Source organism: Podarcis vaucheri (genome assembly GCF_965113315.1).
Source record: "Podarcis vaucheri genome assembly, chromosome: 18".
Classification (NCBI taxonomy): Eukaryota; Metazoa; Chordata; class Lepidosauria; order Squamata; family Lacertidae; genus Podarcis; species Podarcis vaucheri.
Genome location: NC_138756.1, coordinates 11270184 through 11284435, shown reverse-complemented (window position 1 = coordinate 11284435; position 14252 = coordinate 11270184). Strand labels below are relative to the sequence as shown.

The following is a 14252-nucleotide window of genomic DNA, read 5'->3' as shown; positions in this document are numbered from 1 at the left end:
ACAATTGTCCCGGGTGTTCAGAGACGCCTGGGAAATCTGGAGTAGCAGAAGCTCATCGGCACCTCTTTCAATACGGGGGGTGGGTGGGTAGTGGGTGGGAGAATGCCGTCTTCCTCTTCTTCTTCCTCTTCCTCTTCCTCCTCCTCCTCTTCTTCTTTTTCCTCTTCCTCTTAGAATCATAGAATCCTAGAGTTGGAAGAGACCCCAAGGGCCATCGAGTCCAACCCCCTGCCAAGCAGGAAACACCATCAGAGCACTCCTGACATATGGTTGCCAAGCCTCTGCTTAAAGACCTCCAAAGGAGGAGACTCCACCACACTCCTTGGCAGCAAATTCCACTGTCAAACAGCTCTTACTGTCAGGAAGTTCTTCCTAATGTTTAGGTGGAATCTTCTTTCTTGTAGTTTGGATCCATTGCTCCGTGTCCGCTTCTCTGGAGCAGCAGAAAACAACCTTTCTCCCTCCTCTATGTGGCATCCTTTTATATATTTGAACATGGCTATCATATCACCCCTTAACCTCCTCTTCTCCAGGCTAAACATGCCCAGCTCCCTTAGCCGTTCCTCATAAGGCATCGTTTCTTCTTCCTCTTCTTCTTCTTTGGCGATCCTTCTTAGCCGAGTAAGACTGTCTTCCAAAACAGGGTTTTAACAATGAGTCCGTAAGGGAGTGTGGAGGCCAATTCTGGATCCCCACGTCCTTCCACAGTGGGGACATAGGTTTCTGGGCCGGAGTTGATCCCGGTGAGCGTTTGCCTTCCTCTTAGCACATTTCTCCCTTGCGTCCTGAGTTCGAGTGTCTCCAAAGCCCACGACACCTTTGGTCAAGGCTGTTCTCCAACTGGAGCGCTCGCAGGCCAGCGTTTCCCAATTGTTGGTGTTTATACTACATTTTTTAAAGACTTGCCTTGAGAGAGTCTTTGAACCTCTTTTGTTGACCACCAGCATTACGCTTTCCATTTTTAAGTTCGGAATAGAGGAGTTGCTTTGGAAGACGATCATTAGGCATCCTTAGGCGGAAGACCACTCTAGAGGAGTTAGATCGGGGTCAGCAAACTTTTCCAGCAGGGGGCCGGTCCACTGTCCCTCAGACCTTGTGGGGGCCAGACTATATTTCGGAAGGGGGAGGGGGGGATGAACGAATTCCTATGCCCCACAAATAACCCAGAGATGCATTTGAAATAAAAGCACACATTCTACTCACATAAAAACAGGCTGATTCTTGAACCATCTGCGGGCCGGATTGAGAAGGTGATTGGGCCGGATCCGGCCCCCAGGCCTTCATTTCCCTACCCATGACATATCTCTTTCCCTTTACATCCCCGGTTTAAAGTTTGCCGATTGATGCTGGCATAGCTTATTTTCTACACACCTGTGTCAGGAGTTTCCTGTGTTCTAAGCGCTGATTGGCTAGTGGAGAGGGTGCCCAGGTGCCATGAATTGGGTTGGAGACTCTCAGCTGCTCTGCATTCCTGTTGAGTCGCACTCGGTGTCCCGGGCTGATGATGAGTGACGCCTGTTAATCAGGTGCAGTCAATCAAGTCAATCAAAGTTGGCTATAAAAGCTGTAGGTTGAAGGAGTTCAGAGAGCTTCTCCCATAGCTGTCAAGCGTCCCTTATTTGGTGGGACAGTCCCTTATCCCAGCACCATGTCCCGCTGCTGTCCCTTATTGATGAGGCTTCGTTTGGCTGCTGGCTGGGCTTTCTGCCTTTGGCTCGGAGGGGCTCAGAAGTTGAACATACCTGTTGAACATACGGGAAATCCCTTATTTTTGTGGCTGCTGGTCCCTTATTTTCAAATCTGTAAGTTGACAGCTATGGCTGCTCCACAGGCTAAGGTACTAGTTGCTGTGAGACTGTCGGCTGAGGTCGCTCGCTGCTCTACCTAGAGCTCCAGGCAGCTGAAGGGGAGATTGTGTGCGACTTCTGTCCGGTATGCTATAATTTCCAATTTTTATGCCTACTGCTATCTGTTAACCTTACGTGAGAAGCCAAGTTACAGGGAAGCAGACAGAGGGCCTTCTCGGTGGTGGCACCCACCCTATGGAACGCCCTCCCACCAGATGTCAAAGAGAACAACAACTACCAGACTTTTAGAAGACATCTGAAGGCAGTCCTGTTTAGCGAAGCTTTTAATGCTTGATACATTACTGTATTTCAATATTTTGTTGGAAGCTGCCCAGAGTGGCTGGGGAAGCCCAGCCAGATAGGCGGGGTATAAATAATAATTATTATTATTTGTCCACTGGTGTGCGTATTGTCTCCAGATCTGGAAAGAACCCAGTCCTTGGTGGAACAGTTCCAAGGGCAGCCCCACGTAGGTAAAGGTAAAGGGACCCCTGACCATTAGGTCCAGTCGTGGCCGACTCTGGGGTTGCGGCGCTCATCTCGCTTTATTGGCCGAGGGAGCCGGCGTACAGCTTCCGGGTCATGTGGCCAGCAGGACTAAGCCGCTTCTGGTGAACCAGAGCAGCACACGGAAACGCCGTTTACCTTTCCGCTGGAGTGGTACCTATTTATCTACTTGCGCTGGTGTGCTTTCGAACTGCTAGGTTCGAAGCCACCAGGTTTCCCCATACCTCTTGTCTGGGATAAGAGGGTGTTAGAGCTCATCTGATTAAAGTGCGGTGCTGATAATGCCAAGGTTGCAGGTCCGAGCATTGCAAGAAGTTGGACCACATGAACCTTAGATGAACCTTCAGACTCTAGGATTCTATGGCCAGATGGGTCTTTGGTTCCTGAAAGCCCTTTGTCCGGGATCATGAATCAGAAACTGGTTTGCACTCAGTTTCCCATTGGGGTACCCGCTTGACCGTTGTAGGGGACAAAAGTGCGTCTCCTTCGGCCTCGCCCAAACACAGGGCTTCCCAGTGGCGTAGCGTGGGTTGTCAGCACCCGGGGCAAGGCAAGTAATTTGCGCCCCCTAACCCGTGGATTTGCGCCCCCTAACCCCCAGATGTTGCGCCCGGTGCAGCCGCCCCCCCTGCACCCCCCACGCTACGCCACTGGGGCTTCCTCCTTACGTAACTCTGAGTGACAAAATTTCGGAAGCGTGTGGAGATCTGCCTGGTTAACGTAGAGGCGTTTCGGCAGCGTAACTGCGGCCTCTTATAACGGGTGCCTTTAAGATGTGAAATCTCTGCCCAGATCAGGTGGTCCTTTATAAATCCGCCTCCTTTTTTTTTTTTTGGTCTTCCTCTTGCCCCCCCCCTCTTTCTCTCTTTCATCACCCTGACGTCAGGAGCTGTCCACAGGCCTTGGTGCTGAAATAAAATGGCTGGCTGCTAGAGAAAGCCAAGGAAGGTGGAACAATTCCAGAAGTATGCCATTTCCCAGAAGGCGACGACAACGCGCAGCCTCTCCCAACCCGGGTCCGAGCTGAGAGCCAAATCTGAAAAGCCAGCCTCGCAGAAGGGAAGGTGTAAAAAATTGGCGAGAGAGAGAGAAATTAAGAAAGGACCATGTCTTTGCTTTGTGTTGGAGGTAAGGCGTCTTTTAAAAAAACCCAAATCAGAGTCTATTCCCATTATCTATCCAAATGATTATTTCATATATGGGTTTCAATGTCGGTGTGAATTAGATTCTCGTGCCTCTGCGAAAACGAAGGCGGCGGGGTGTGTGTGTTGCGATTTGACAGCAAAAAGATGGGGCGGTTGGTGGGGTTTTTATTTGGGGGGTGGGTGGGGGAGATGTATTTTTCCTGGTGTGGTGCGGTGCGTATTCTGCTGTTGTATCCAGGGATATTTGTGTGGAGGGATATATAGCGATGCGTTTTGCGGTTACGGACGCTCCTCGGTGCGTCGATGGAAGAGGGGAACCTCGTCTCTGGGGCATATTTAAAAGGCAGGCATTTTTCATGAATGGGAGGTGTGTGTGTGGCGGAGCCGAGGGTGTGGTACATCTCTCTGTGTGTGTGTGGCAGAGAGATGCGCTCTTCCGACTCGGACAATCTCCTCGCTTCGGTTTTACGAGGAAAGCTTAGCTGAAAAAGGATCAGGGCTAATTCTCTCATTTTCCTTTCATTTCATCCCTCCAGATGGTTTTTTCCCCCTCTCTGATAATTGAGGCGCCGAATTAATCCTCCCCCTACTGGCGTGGGGGAAGGTGTGAATTTCGCACCTATCCCACACGTTCCCGTTATTGCCATTTAAATGGAAATATCGGGGATCCGGGGTCGGTCGCTTGCACCCCCCCTCGCTAATTTTCAACGCTTCCCCTTTTCTCCCTTGCGTGCGTAAAAGGCAGTGCGGTTAAAAAGGATTTTAAAAAGCTCCCGTATTATATCTGGGCATGCCTACACCTAGCAAGGTTTTTAAAATGTATTTCTGTACGGCCAAAGGGACTGCGTCCGATCCTGGCTGTTGTGGATCAGATCCATTGGGGAGCTCCTAACTAGGTTGTGTTCAGAGTAGGCCCGCTGAAATGGATAGGAGCAAGGAAGATCCATGCCCATGGATGGGTCTACTCTGAAACTGGCTGGCGTTGGCGGGTCTTCGCTGAGTCGGATTTAGCTGGATCTCTACCTATCCGGGGAAAGGCTGTGGATCCAGTGGCGTAGCGTGGGTTGTCAGCACCCGGGGCAAGGCAAGTAATTTGCGCCCCCTAACCCGTGGATTTGCGCCCCCTAACCCTAACCCCCAGATGTTGCGCCCGGTGCGGCCGGCCCCCCCTGCACCCCCCACGCTACGCCACTGTGTGGATCTGCCGCCAGTCACTGCTGGTCAGCTGCTGTAAGTCAGTGTTGGAAATACGGAGCTAGGTGGACTCAGCGTAAGGCAAGCGTCCTGCGACCCTGTATCTATATTGAGAAGTTCTTGTTCTTAATCTGGTTTTTTGGTGTGTGTTTTTAAAGTTCTGTGAAACACGGATGGGGAACATCTGCCACCCCTTCCCCAGTGGTTGTTAAACTACGGTATATCTCCCAGCAACCACCCTGGTCAATTGAGCAGCTCTGTTGGTTAAAGCGTGGTGCTGATAAAAGCCAAGGTTGCAGGTTCGATTCCCTGAACGAGACAGCTGCATATTCCTGCATTGCAGAGAATTGGAATAGATGACCCTTGGGGGGGTGTGGAGGTCTCCCCGACCCCTTTCCATTCTCCCATTGGTTCCCACAGAAATAATAATAATAATAATAATAATAATAATAATAATAATAATAATAAATTTATTGTTTATACCCCCCCCTTTCTGGCTGGGTTTCCCCAGCCACTCTGGGCGGCTCCCAACAGAATATTAAAAGCACAATAAAACACCAAACATTAAAAACTTCCCTTAATAATAATAATTTATTATTTATACCCAATCAAGTGTTAAAAATAATAAATATTAAAAACTTCCCTAAACAGGGCTGCCTTCAGATGTTTTCTAAAAGTCAGGTAGATGTTTATTTACTTGACATCTGACGGGAGGGCGTTCCACAGGGCGGGCGCCACCACCGAGAAGGCCCTGTGCCTGGTTCCCTGTAAGCTCACTTCATTTATTATTATCCTATTCCACAATAATGTTACTATTTATACCCTCAACTCATCTGCCTAGGTCGTCCCAGCCACTCCAATAGATTCATATATGGAATAACAAAACATTAGAAGACATCTGAAAGGCAGCCCTGTTTAGGGAAGCTTTTAATCTTTGATGCATTACTGTATTTTAATTTGTTGAAAGCCGCCCAGAGTGGCTGGGGAAGCCCAGGGAGATGGGCAGGGTATAAAAAAATTATTATTAATAATATTAAACATTTTAAAAGTTGCCTAGGTTGCAGGAGCAGGGACTGAGCAACGGGAGCTCACCCCGTGGCGGGGATTCGAACCGCTGACCAGTCCTAGGCAGCTCCTTTAAACCATGTCAGACCACTAGGCCATCCAGCCGTGTCGGCACGCTTGGGTTTCAGGCCCGAGCCTGTCGCCAGAGCCCTAACCAGGAGACGGATCGGGGCCAAAGCTGGGGCAGGTACTTTGCTGCTCAGCTGCTGTCCTTCTTCCAAAAGATGGAGCGGGATTCTAGCCCTCATGGATTGGCTTAATAAAGGGGTGTTCTGGTGGGAACAGATGTTATTTGAGCACAGGAGGCCTGTCCCCTTCTGCGGTTTTGAGCAGTTGGCATTCCAGGTTAAATGAATACGGGGCAGGGTGTGTGTGTGTGGTTTGGTGGAAAGGCAAACCATGGGAATTTGACGCTTTTACTACTTACAGAGACTGCATCCTAATGTTTTAATGTTGTATATTAATATTTTAAAATTGTATTTTAATCAACTTGTTTTTATTATTGGTTGTTAGCCGCCCTGAGCCCCGGTCTTGGCTGGGGAGGGCGGGGTATAAATAAAAAATTATTGTTATTATTATTATTTCGCCAGATTTGTACACGGCTTGGGCGTAAAGAAAATCCTCAGCGCGGTTCTACGGAAAGGATGAATCAATAAGATTATGGGGGAAAGGAGCGTTTAAAAGCAATCCTTAAAAAGGTTCAAACCAAAACAAAATCAGCTTAAAAGCAGGTCGTCTAAACACCCAGGCAGGATTCCTAAGGGACATCCTTCCAGAAATCTCATCGCTTGAGGGTTTGTAGGAGCTGGTGAGGACCGAGTCTGCAAAAAAAGGGAGGGAATAAAAGGTTAATGGTAGTCATCGGCACAAATCTATAAATCAGAGGTGTCCGATGGGGCCAGGCTTGTCAGCCATTCTGGAGACATGTGCTTTCTGGGAAACGTTTATGAATGAATGTCCTTACGGAAGGCTCCTTCTAGAGATTTGGCAGCGGTGGTGATGTAGTCAGTTGCGGCTGTTTCAACGGTCCCCAATTGGTGGAGCCAAGGGTTCGCAGCAGAAAACAAGCTTGCCCCGTCATCCATGAGACGGCTGATCAGATGTTGGAGAATGACCATCGCATCTCCGCTTTTCTAGGTTAAGCATACCCAGTTCCCTCAAAATGTCCAAGTTGCTGCCCATAGAACCAGGAACTGTGTGTTTGAGTATCCCCACTCCAAAAATCTCAACATTCTCCTCTCATGGGTTCCAGTCCTACCCTCCAGGAGAAAACAAGCTTGCTCCATCTTCCATGGGATTTGTTGTTTTGTCGTTTAGTCGTGTCCGCCTCTTCGTGACCCCCTGGACCAGAGCACGCCAGGCCCTCCTGTCTTCCACTGCCTCCCGCAGTTTGGTCCAACTCATGCTAGTAGCTTCGAGAACACTGTCCCACCATCTCGTCCTCCGTCGTCCTCTTCTCCTTGCGCCCTCCATCTTTCCCAACATCAGGGTCTTTTCCAGGGAGTCTTCTTGTCTCATGAGGTGGCCAAAGTCTTGGAGCCTCAGTTCAGGATCTGTCCTTCCAGTGAGCACTCAGGGCTGATTTCCTTCAGGATGGAGAGGTCTGATCTTCTTGCAGTCCATGGGACTCTCAAGAGTCTCCTCCAGCACCAGAATTCAAAAGCATCCATTCTTCGGCCATCAGCCTTCTTGATGGTCCAGCTCTCACTTACATACATCACTACCGGGAAAACCAGAGCTTTAACTATATGGACCTTTGTTGGCATGGTGATGTCTCTGCTTTTTACTTCCATGGGATAGCCCTTGAGATATTGGAAGATGGCTCTCCTATCTCCTCTCAGTCTCTTTCCCAGCCTAAACATACCCAGCTCCTTCAACCGTTCCTCATCAGGCTTGGCTGACAGGCCCTTGATCATCGCCTAATATGAATTTGACCAAACTGCAGGAGGCAGTGGAAGACTGGAGTGCCTGGTGTGCTCTGGTCCAGGGGGTCATAAAGAGTCGGACACGACTAAACGACTAAACATTCTGCATGGACTGGTTTCATGGCCACATGTGCAAATGGCTTGAGATACCTATTAGGCCCATCAATTGCCATATAGCATATACAGGTGAAACTCCAAAAATTAGAATATCATCAAAAAGTTCCTTGATTTCAGGAATTCAACTTGAAAGGTGAAACTAATATATGATATAGACTTGTGACATGCAAAGCGAGATATGTCCAGCCTTGATTTGTTATCATTGCCATGATCATGGCGTACAGCTGGTGAAAACCCCAAACTAACCCTCTCAGAAAATTAGAATATTCAAGGAAATCAGCAAAACAAGGATTGCAAATCGAGCAAGATTGGACCTCTGAGAAGCAGACACACATCTCGCTTTGCATGTCACGAGTCAATCTCATCTATTAGTTTCACCATTCAAGCTGAATTCCTGAAATCAATGAACTTTTCCACGATATTCTAATTTTTCGAGTTTCACCTGTATTCAACACACACACAAAAAACAGCGACAGTTGTTGACAAAGGACAGCTGGACATATAAAGGCCCTATTGCCTTCAGTAGCTTAGAGCCTCATCAAACCTAAATCCAGCCCTGTCCATGTTTGTTTGAACCTTGTTGCAACAACAAAGATCAGGTCTACTGACCACTGATTTGTTTCTTCACTTGACTGGAGATTCCTCCTTTTGCTGGTCAGGAGAGTGGCAAACCCGACGAGCTGGACAGTGGAGCAAACCTGTGCCCAGAATTTTCCCATAACATCTGGATTATCAGTGCCCTTACTCTGGGTGCCGGTCTCCTAAGAGGAGGGTGTTGGATTGGGCGTAAGCTCTTTTCCTTCCTCTGCCTCTGAAACGAATCTGCTATTTCTGGCACCGAGCCTAAAACTGACACGGCTTAGAAATCAGACATTGTCGAGAGCTGTTAATTGTAAGGCCCGGCTGACGGTACACAAGCTTGCAAGGATTTGTGATGCGTGGTGAAAGTGGGGGGAAATAAATAGAACTCTCCTCTGCAGCTGCCTCCTGCATTTTTTAAAATTAGGGCATCTCCCCCACGCCTCAAGATGCAGAGGCACGCAGCTGAAATCTCAACATTGTCTCCCGCCTCGAACGACACACATGGAAAAGGTGTGGTTCGTTTTTTGGGGGGAGGGAAGGTCTGAAGGAGGAGCGAAAGCGGCTGCAGCCTCTAGAATTGGCAGGGGAAGAAGTCGTAGATTCATCGAACCCCCGAAGGGACCCATGAGGGTCATCTAGCCCAACCCGCTTTGCAATGCAGGAATCGCAGCTGGAGAATCTCTGACAGATGGCCATCAAATATCCGCTTCAAAACCGCCAAGGACGGAAAGCCAGCCGTCTCCCAAACAAGTCCGTTTCACTGTTGAATGTTGACAAGCTGGAAGGTGGGTCCAGAAGGGTGACCAAGATAGTTGAGGGGTCGAGGGGTCACCAAACCTTTTCAGCAGGGGGCCGGTCCACTGTCCCTCAGACCTTGTGGGGGGCCGGACTATATTTTGAAAATAAATGAACGAATTCCTATGCCCCACAAATAACCCAGAGATGCATTTTAAATAAAAGGACACATTCTACTCATGTAAAAACACATGGATTCCCGGACCGTCCGTGGGCCGGATCGAGAAAGTGATTGGGCCAAATCCGGCCCACAGGCCTTAGATTGCCTACCCATAGTCAAGGGTCTGGAAACCAAGCCTGATGAGGAACGGTTGAAGGATTTCTGTATGTTTAGCCCGGAAAAGAGGAGACTGAGAGGAGATAGGAGAGGCATTTTCAAGTGTATCAAGGTTAAAACACCAGTCATTAAAAACTTCCCTAAACAGGGCTGCCTTCAGATGTCTTCTAAATGTCAGATAGTTGTTTATTTCCTTGACATCTGATGGGAGGGCGCCACCACCGAGAAGGCCCTCTGCCTGGTTCCCTGTAACCTCACTTCTCGCAGGGAGGGAACTGCCAGAAAGCCTTCAGAGCTGGACCTTAATGTCTGGGTTGAACGATACTACGATCAATTCACACTTCTGGTCCATTTTGCAAAGTATTTCCTAGCCTTATCTGGGGGTGCTGAAACTCGAACCCAGGGCGTTCTGCGTGCAAAGGCGGACACTCCAACACAGCCTTTTGCTGGATCAAATGTACCCCTGACGTGCAATTTTAGAAATCTATCAAATGAAACGACGGAGACTTATTCCCCATGCTTCGTTTCCTCTGGCAGCGAGCCAGAGTTCAGAATTCGGGGGAGAAACTGGGGTGCCCCATTGATCCCTGAAGGCACCACTCCCTATCAGATATATTGGTGTCGCAACCATTAAGCTTAGATCAGAAACCCCAAGCCGCCCTATTCCTTCTGTTTCACATGACAATTTGTTCCGAGCTTAAAATGGATCTAACATTTCCCTGCCAGGCGATTTTGGCTTTGAAATCTACCCAGCCATTGTTAAGCAGAGTGGGCGAGTTGCTGAAAATAATAGCTGGCCTGGCATGAAAAGACCAGGAAAGGTTTCAGGGGGTTAAACACTTACAGCCTGTTTAAGCTTTATATTATTTTATATTTGATTGGTTCGATTGGGAACCGCCAGAAGGCTCTCGGTGCTGGACATCAGTGTCCGGGCTGAATGATGGGTGTGGAGACACTCCTTCAGGTATACTGGAATGAGGCCATTTAGGGCTTTAAAGGTCAGCACCAACACTTTGAATTGTGCTTGGAAACGTCCTGGGAGCCAATGTAGGTCTTTCAAGACCGGTGTTATGTGGTCTCCACTCCCAGTCCCCAGTCTAGCTGCTGCATTCTGGATTAGTTGTAGTTTCTGGGTCACCTTCAAAGGTAGCCCCACGTAGAGCGCATGGCAGTAGTCCAAGTGGGAGATAACCAGAGCATGCACCACTCTGGCCAGACAGTCCACTTAGCATCATAGAGTTGAAAAGGACCGCAAGAGTCATCTCATCCAACCCTCTACAACGCAAGAATTTGCAGTCGTCCCATCCGGGGGACCGAACCTGCAACCTTGGCGTTATCAGTACCATGCTCTAACCAACTGAGCTATCCAGATTTGCCAACTGAGGTTGATGGAACCGGTCCTTTAACTGGCCTGAATGGACCAGCCTCTGTTGACGACGGGGCTTCTCCAGTTGACTGTTCTTGGGAAACAGAAGGATCCTGAGAACCAGGTATGGCAGATTTTTGCAATCTGAGCTTCCAGAGAGAGAGATGCCAACCACATTTTTGTGGGGCTTCGTGAAATGGCCTCGTGTCCTCTCGCTTCTAAGTACAGAGAAAGAGAGAGAGGGAGAGTGTGTGTCGGCGTGTCGGCAGCCACATGCCATCTGCAAGTGAAAAGCGAGGAGATTAAAAATAGTTCTGTTAAATGTGAAGGCTTTAAGAGGCAGAATCTAGCAGAGAAGGGAATAAAGGAGCTTTCACAGTAGCAGCGAGAGAGGGAGGTAGAGGAATAAGAACATTTTGGTGTGTGTTTTTTATTATAAAACATTTCTATCCCACTGTTCTGCCAAGCAATGCTGCCGTGAGCAGACCTCTTCGAAATGGAATTAAACCCATTTTCTGTGGCGTCCTGGGGGTGCCTTGAAGGATTGTCAGTTGAAAAGTGTCCCTGGATTTATTGGGGGGGGAAATCGGGTAACCTCACCCCAAATTCCATCTCTTCCGGTAGATCCTGCTAGATTTCTTCTTTTTGCGTTGTATGAAAGGCAGAGAAAGTCGGGGGAACGGAATAAACAGTTATGTAGATGCAGCCCTGATCTAACCTAATTTGCACCTATCTCAACCAATCCCTGCTCCTGCCAACCTAGCAGTTCAAAAGCATGTCAGAGTGCAAGTAGATAAATAGGTACCACTCTGGCGGGAAGGTAAACGGCGTTTCCGTGCGCTGCTCTGGTTCGCCAGAAGCGGCTTGGTCATGCTGGCCACATGACCCGGAAGCTGTACGCTGGCTCTCTCAGCCAATAAAGCGAGATGAGCGCCGCAACCCCAGAGTTGGTCACGACAGGACCTAATGGTCAGGGGTCCCTTTACCCTTTACCTTATAGCATATCTCTCTGCACCTGGTTTTTTTTTTTTTGCAAATCCCTCTCCTGTCTCCAAGAAAAACAACACACCTATATCACACCCACTCTCCTCCCACAATTGTTTGACTCTCCCCTTCACACAACCCACATTACACGACTTGTAGGGATGACCAGTTCCGCCCATTCCATCTCTTTACCATTCCAGAGTTGGACTCTATGCCAGGTTCTGTTCCTCCCAAATTCTGGTGAACTGAGAATTCCCAAAGCAATTCTCCCCCCCCCAACCTGGCCCCGAATAAACCCATTTGAATTATTTAATTTAATATATATCATTATCTAAATGTAATATATATCATTATCGCCCCAGTAGTGATGTATGGAAGTGAGAGCTGGACCATAAAGAAGGCTGATCGCCAAAGAATTGATGCTTTTGAATTCTGGTGCTGGAGGAGACTCTTGAGAGTCCCATGGACTGCAAGAAGATCAAACCTCTCCATTCTGAAGGAAATCAGCCCTGAGTGCTCACTGGAAGGACAGATCGTGAAGCTGAGGCTCCAAGACTTTGGCCTCCTCAGCAGAAGAGAAAACTCCCTGGAAAAGACCCTGATGTTGGGAAAGATGGAGGGCACAAGAAGAAGGGGACGGCGGAGGACGAGGTGGTGGGACAGTGTTCTCGAAGCTACCAGCATGAGCTTGACCAAACTGCTGGAGGCAGTGGAAGACAGGAGTGCCTGGCGTGCTCTGGTCCAGGGGGTCACAAAGAGGCGGACACGACTAAACGACAACAACATCTAAAAGGGAGTGTGCGTGCTGTAAGACCATTAAGTTCAGACATGGAGAAGGACCTCACGGCACCCCTATGGGGAAAACATTGGCACCTCCCTTAAATCGCAGTGGTTGGGAGCTGTGCCAGAAGTTGGTGATATTTCTTGATGCGGGCAGAATGATATCTCGTCGAGTCAACAGAGATGGCGGCAGAGACAGGACACCTGTTCCGTGGGTGGCTCCATATTTCGCTCAGCGCCCAGTGTTTTGTTTTGTTTTTTTTTGCTCCAGCCTCCTCCTCCTTCTCTGGAAGGAGACAAGCCTGGAAAAGCAACAACAATGTTTTCTGGCCTTCTGGAATCAAAACCGTTCTGTACGTACCAGCATCCTAGTCCAATCTGGAGACTCGTGGAGGAAGGCAGGTTGTGGCGAATCAGTACCATGGAGAGCTCCAGCTGAGCCACTTGCACAAAGTCACCAAGGCACGGGACATCTTAGTGGTCCCTGCTATCATACTGGGTGCATCGTGGCAGTGGTGTAACACACCCAAGACCTCTTGGGGGCCTCCTATTTCTATCTGGGGGGTCCTGCCCTACACCTGCCCATCATCACCGTTGTGTCAGCTCAAGGCCAATGGAGTCTTAAGGTTGGGGGTGGGAAGCTTTGCAAGCTAGTCTGTTCGGGTGGGCTAAGGAGATGCCCCACTAAGTTCAGTCTGCCTTCAGCCAGCCCCCCCACCTAGAATCATAGAATGATAGAGTTGGAAGAGACCACAAGGGCCATCGAGTCCAACCCCCTGCCAAGCAGGAAACACCATCAGAGCACTCCTGACATATGGTTGTCAAGCCTCTGCTTAAAGCCCTCCAAAGAAGGAGACTCCACCACACTCCTTGGCAGCAAATTCCACTGTCAAACAGCTCTTACTGTCAGGAAGTTCTTCCTAATGTTTAGGGGGAATCTTCTTTCTTGTAGTTTGGATCCATTGCTCCGTGTCCGCTTCTCTGGAGCAGCAGAAAACAACCTTTCTCCCTCCTCTATGTGACCTCCTTTTCTATATTTGAACATGGCTATCCTATCACCCCTTAACCTCCTCTTCTCCAGGCTAAACATGCCCAGCTCCCTTAGCCGTTCCTCATAAGGCATCGTTTCCAGGCCTTTGACCATTTTGGTTGCCCTCCTCTGGACACGTTCCAGTTTGTCAGTGTCCTTCTTGAATTGTTGTAGTCAATTACCTGTTGTAGTCTCATTGCTAAGCCACAAGTGCAGAGCTCAGGGACAGGAGTCCCTGTGCTGGTCCCGTGGGATAACCGTGAGGTGAGGTCCGAGTCCAGTCCGAGGTCGAGAGTGCAGTATGGAGGCAGTCTGTCAAAGCTTGAAGCTGGGTCCAAGGCAGGGAGTTGGGCGAGGTCAGGAGATCCGGCAGGACAGGGCGCAGGCAGGAACTGGCTACCAACAACGTTGCTCCCGCAACTTGGGACTGGGGCTGGCTGGCTTTTATCTGCCCCGAGGCATAGGGCAGCCCCGGTCCACAGGTGACTCGCCTCTCCTGGCCTGGAGGCGAGCACTCCTCCTGCGGGAACTTAGTTCCCTCCGCCTCTCTGCCCTGAGCCTCTGCAGCTCAGGAGAGGCTGGAGGGTTACTGGACCCAGAGGCAACCTTAGCTTCCCCTGACGGGGCTGAGAGTGGAG

The 14252-nt window shown here is 49.3% G+C and overlaps 1 protein-coding gene across 1 annotated transcript in view; it reads left to right on the top strand.

The window, feature by feature from the left end:
- The first annotated feature begins 3223 nt into the window (after positions 1-3223).
- LOC309522745 (protein unc-13 homolog A) overlaps positions 3224-14252 on the top strand; it is a 106091-nt gene continuing 95062 nt past the window's right edge. Inside the window, exon 1 of the mRNA XM_082206269.1 lies at positions 3224-3482. Coding sequence (XP_082062395.1) covers positions 3461-3482 — 22 coding nt within the window. The 5' untranslated portion in view covers positions 3224-3460. The remainder of the gene's footprint in view (positions 3483-14252) is intronic.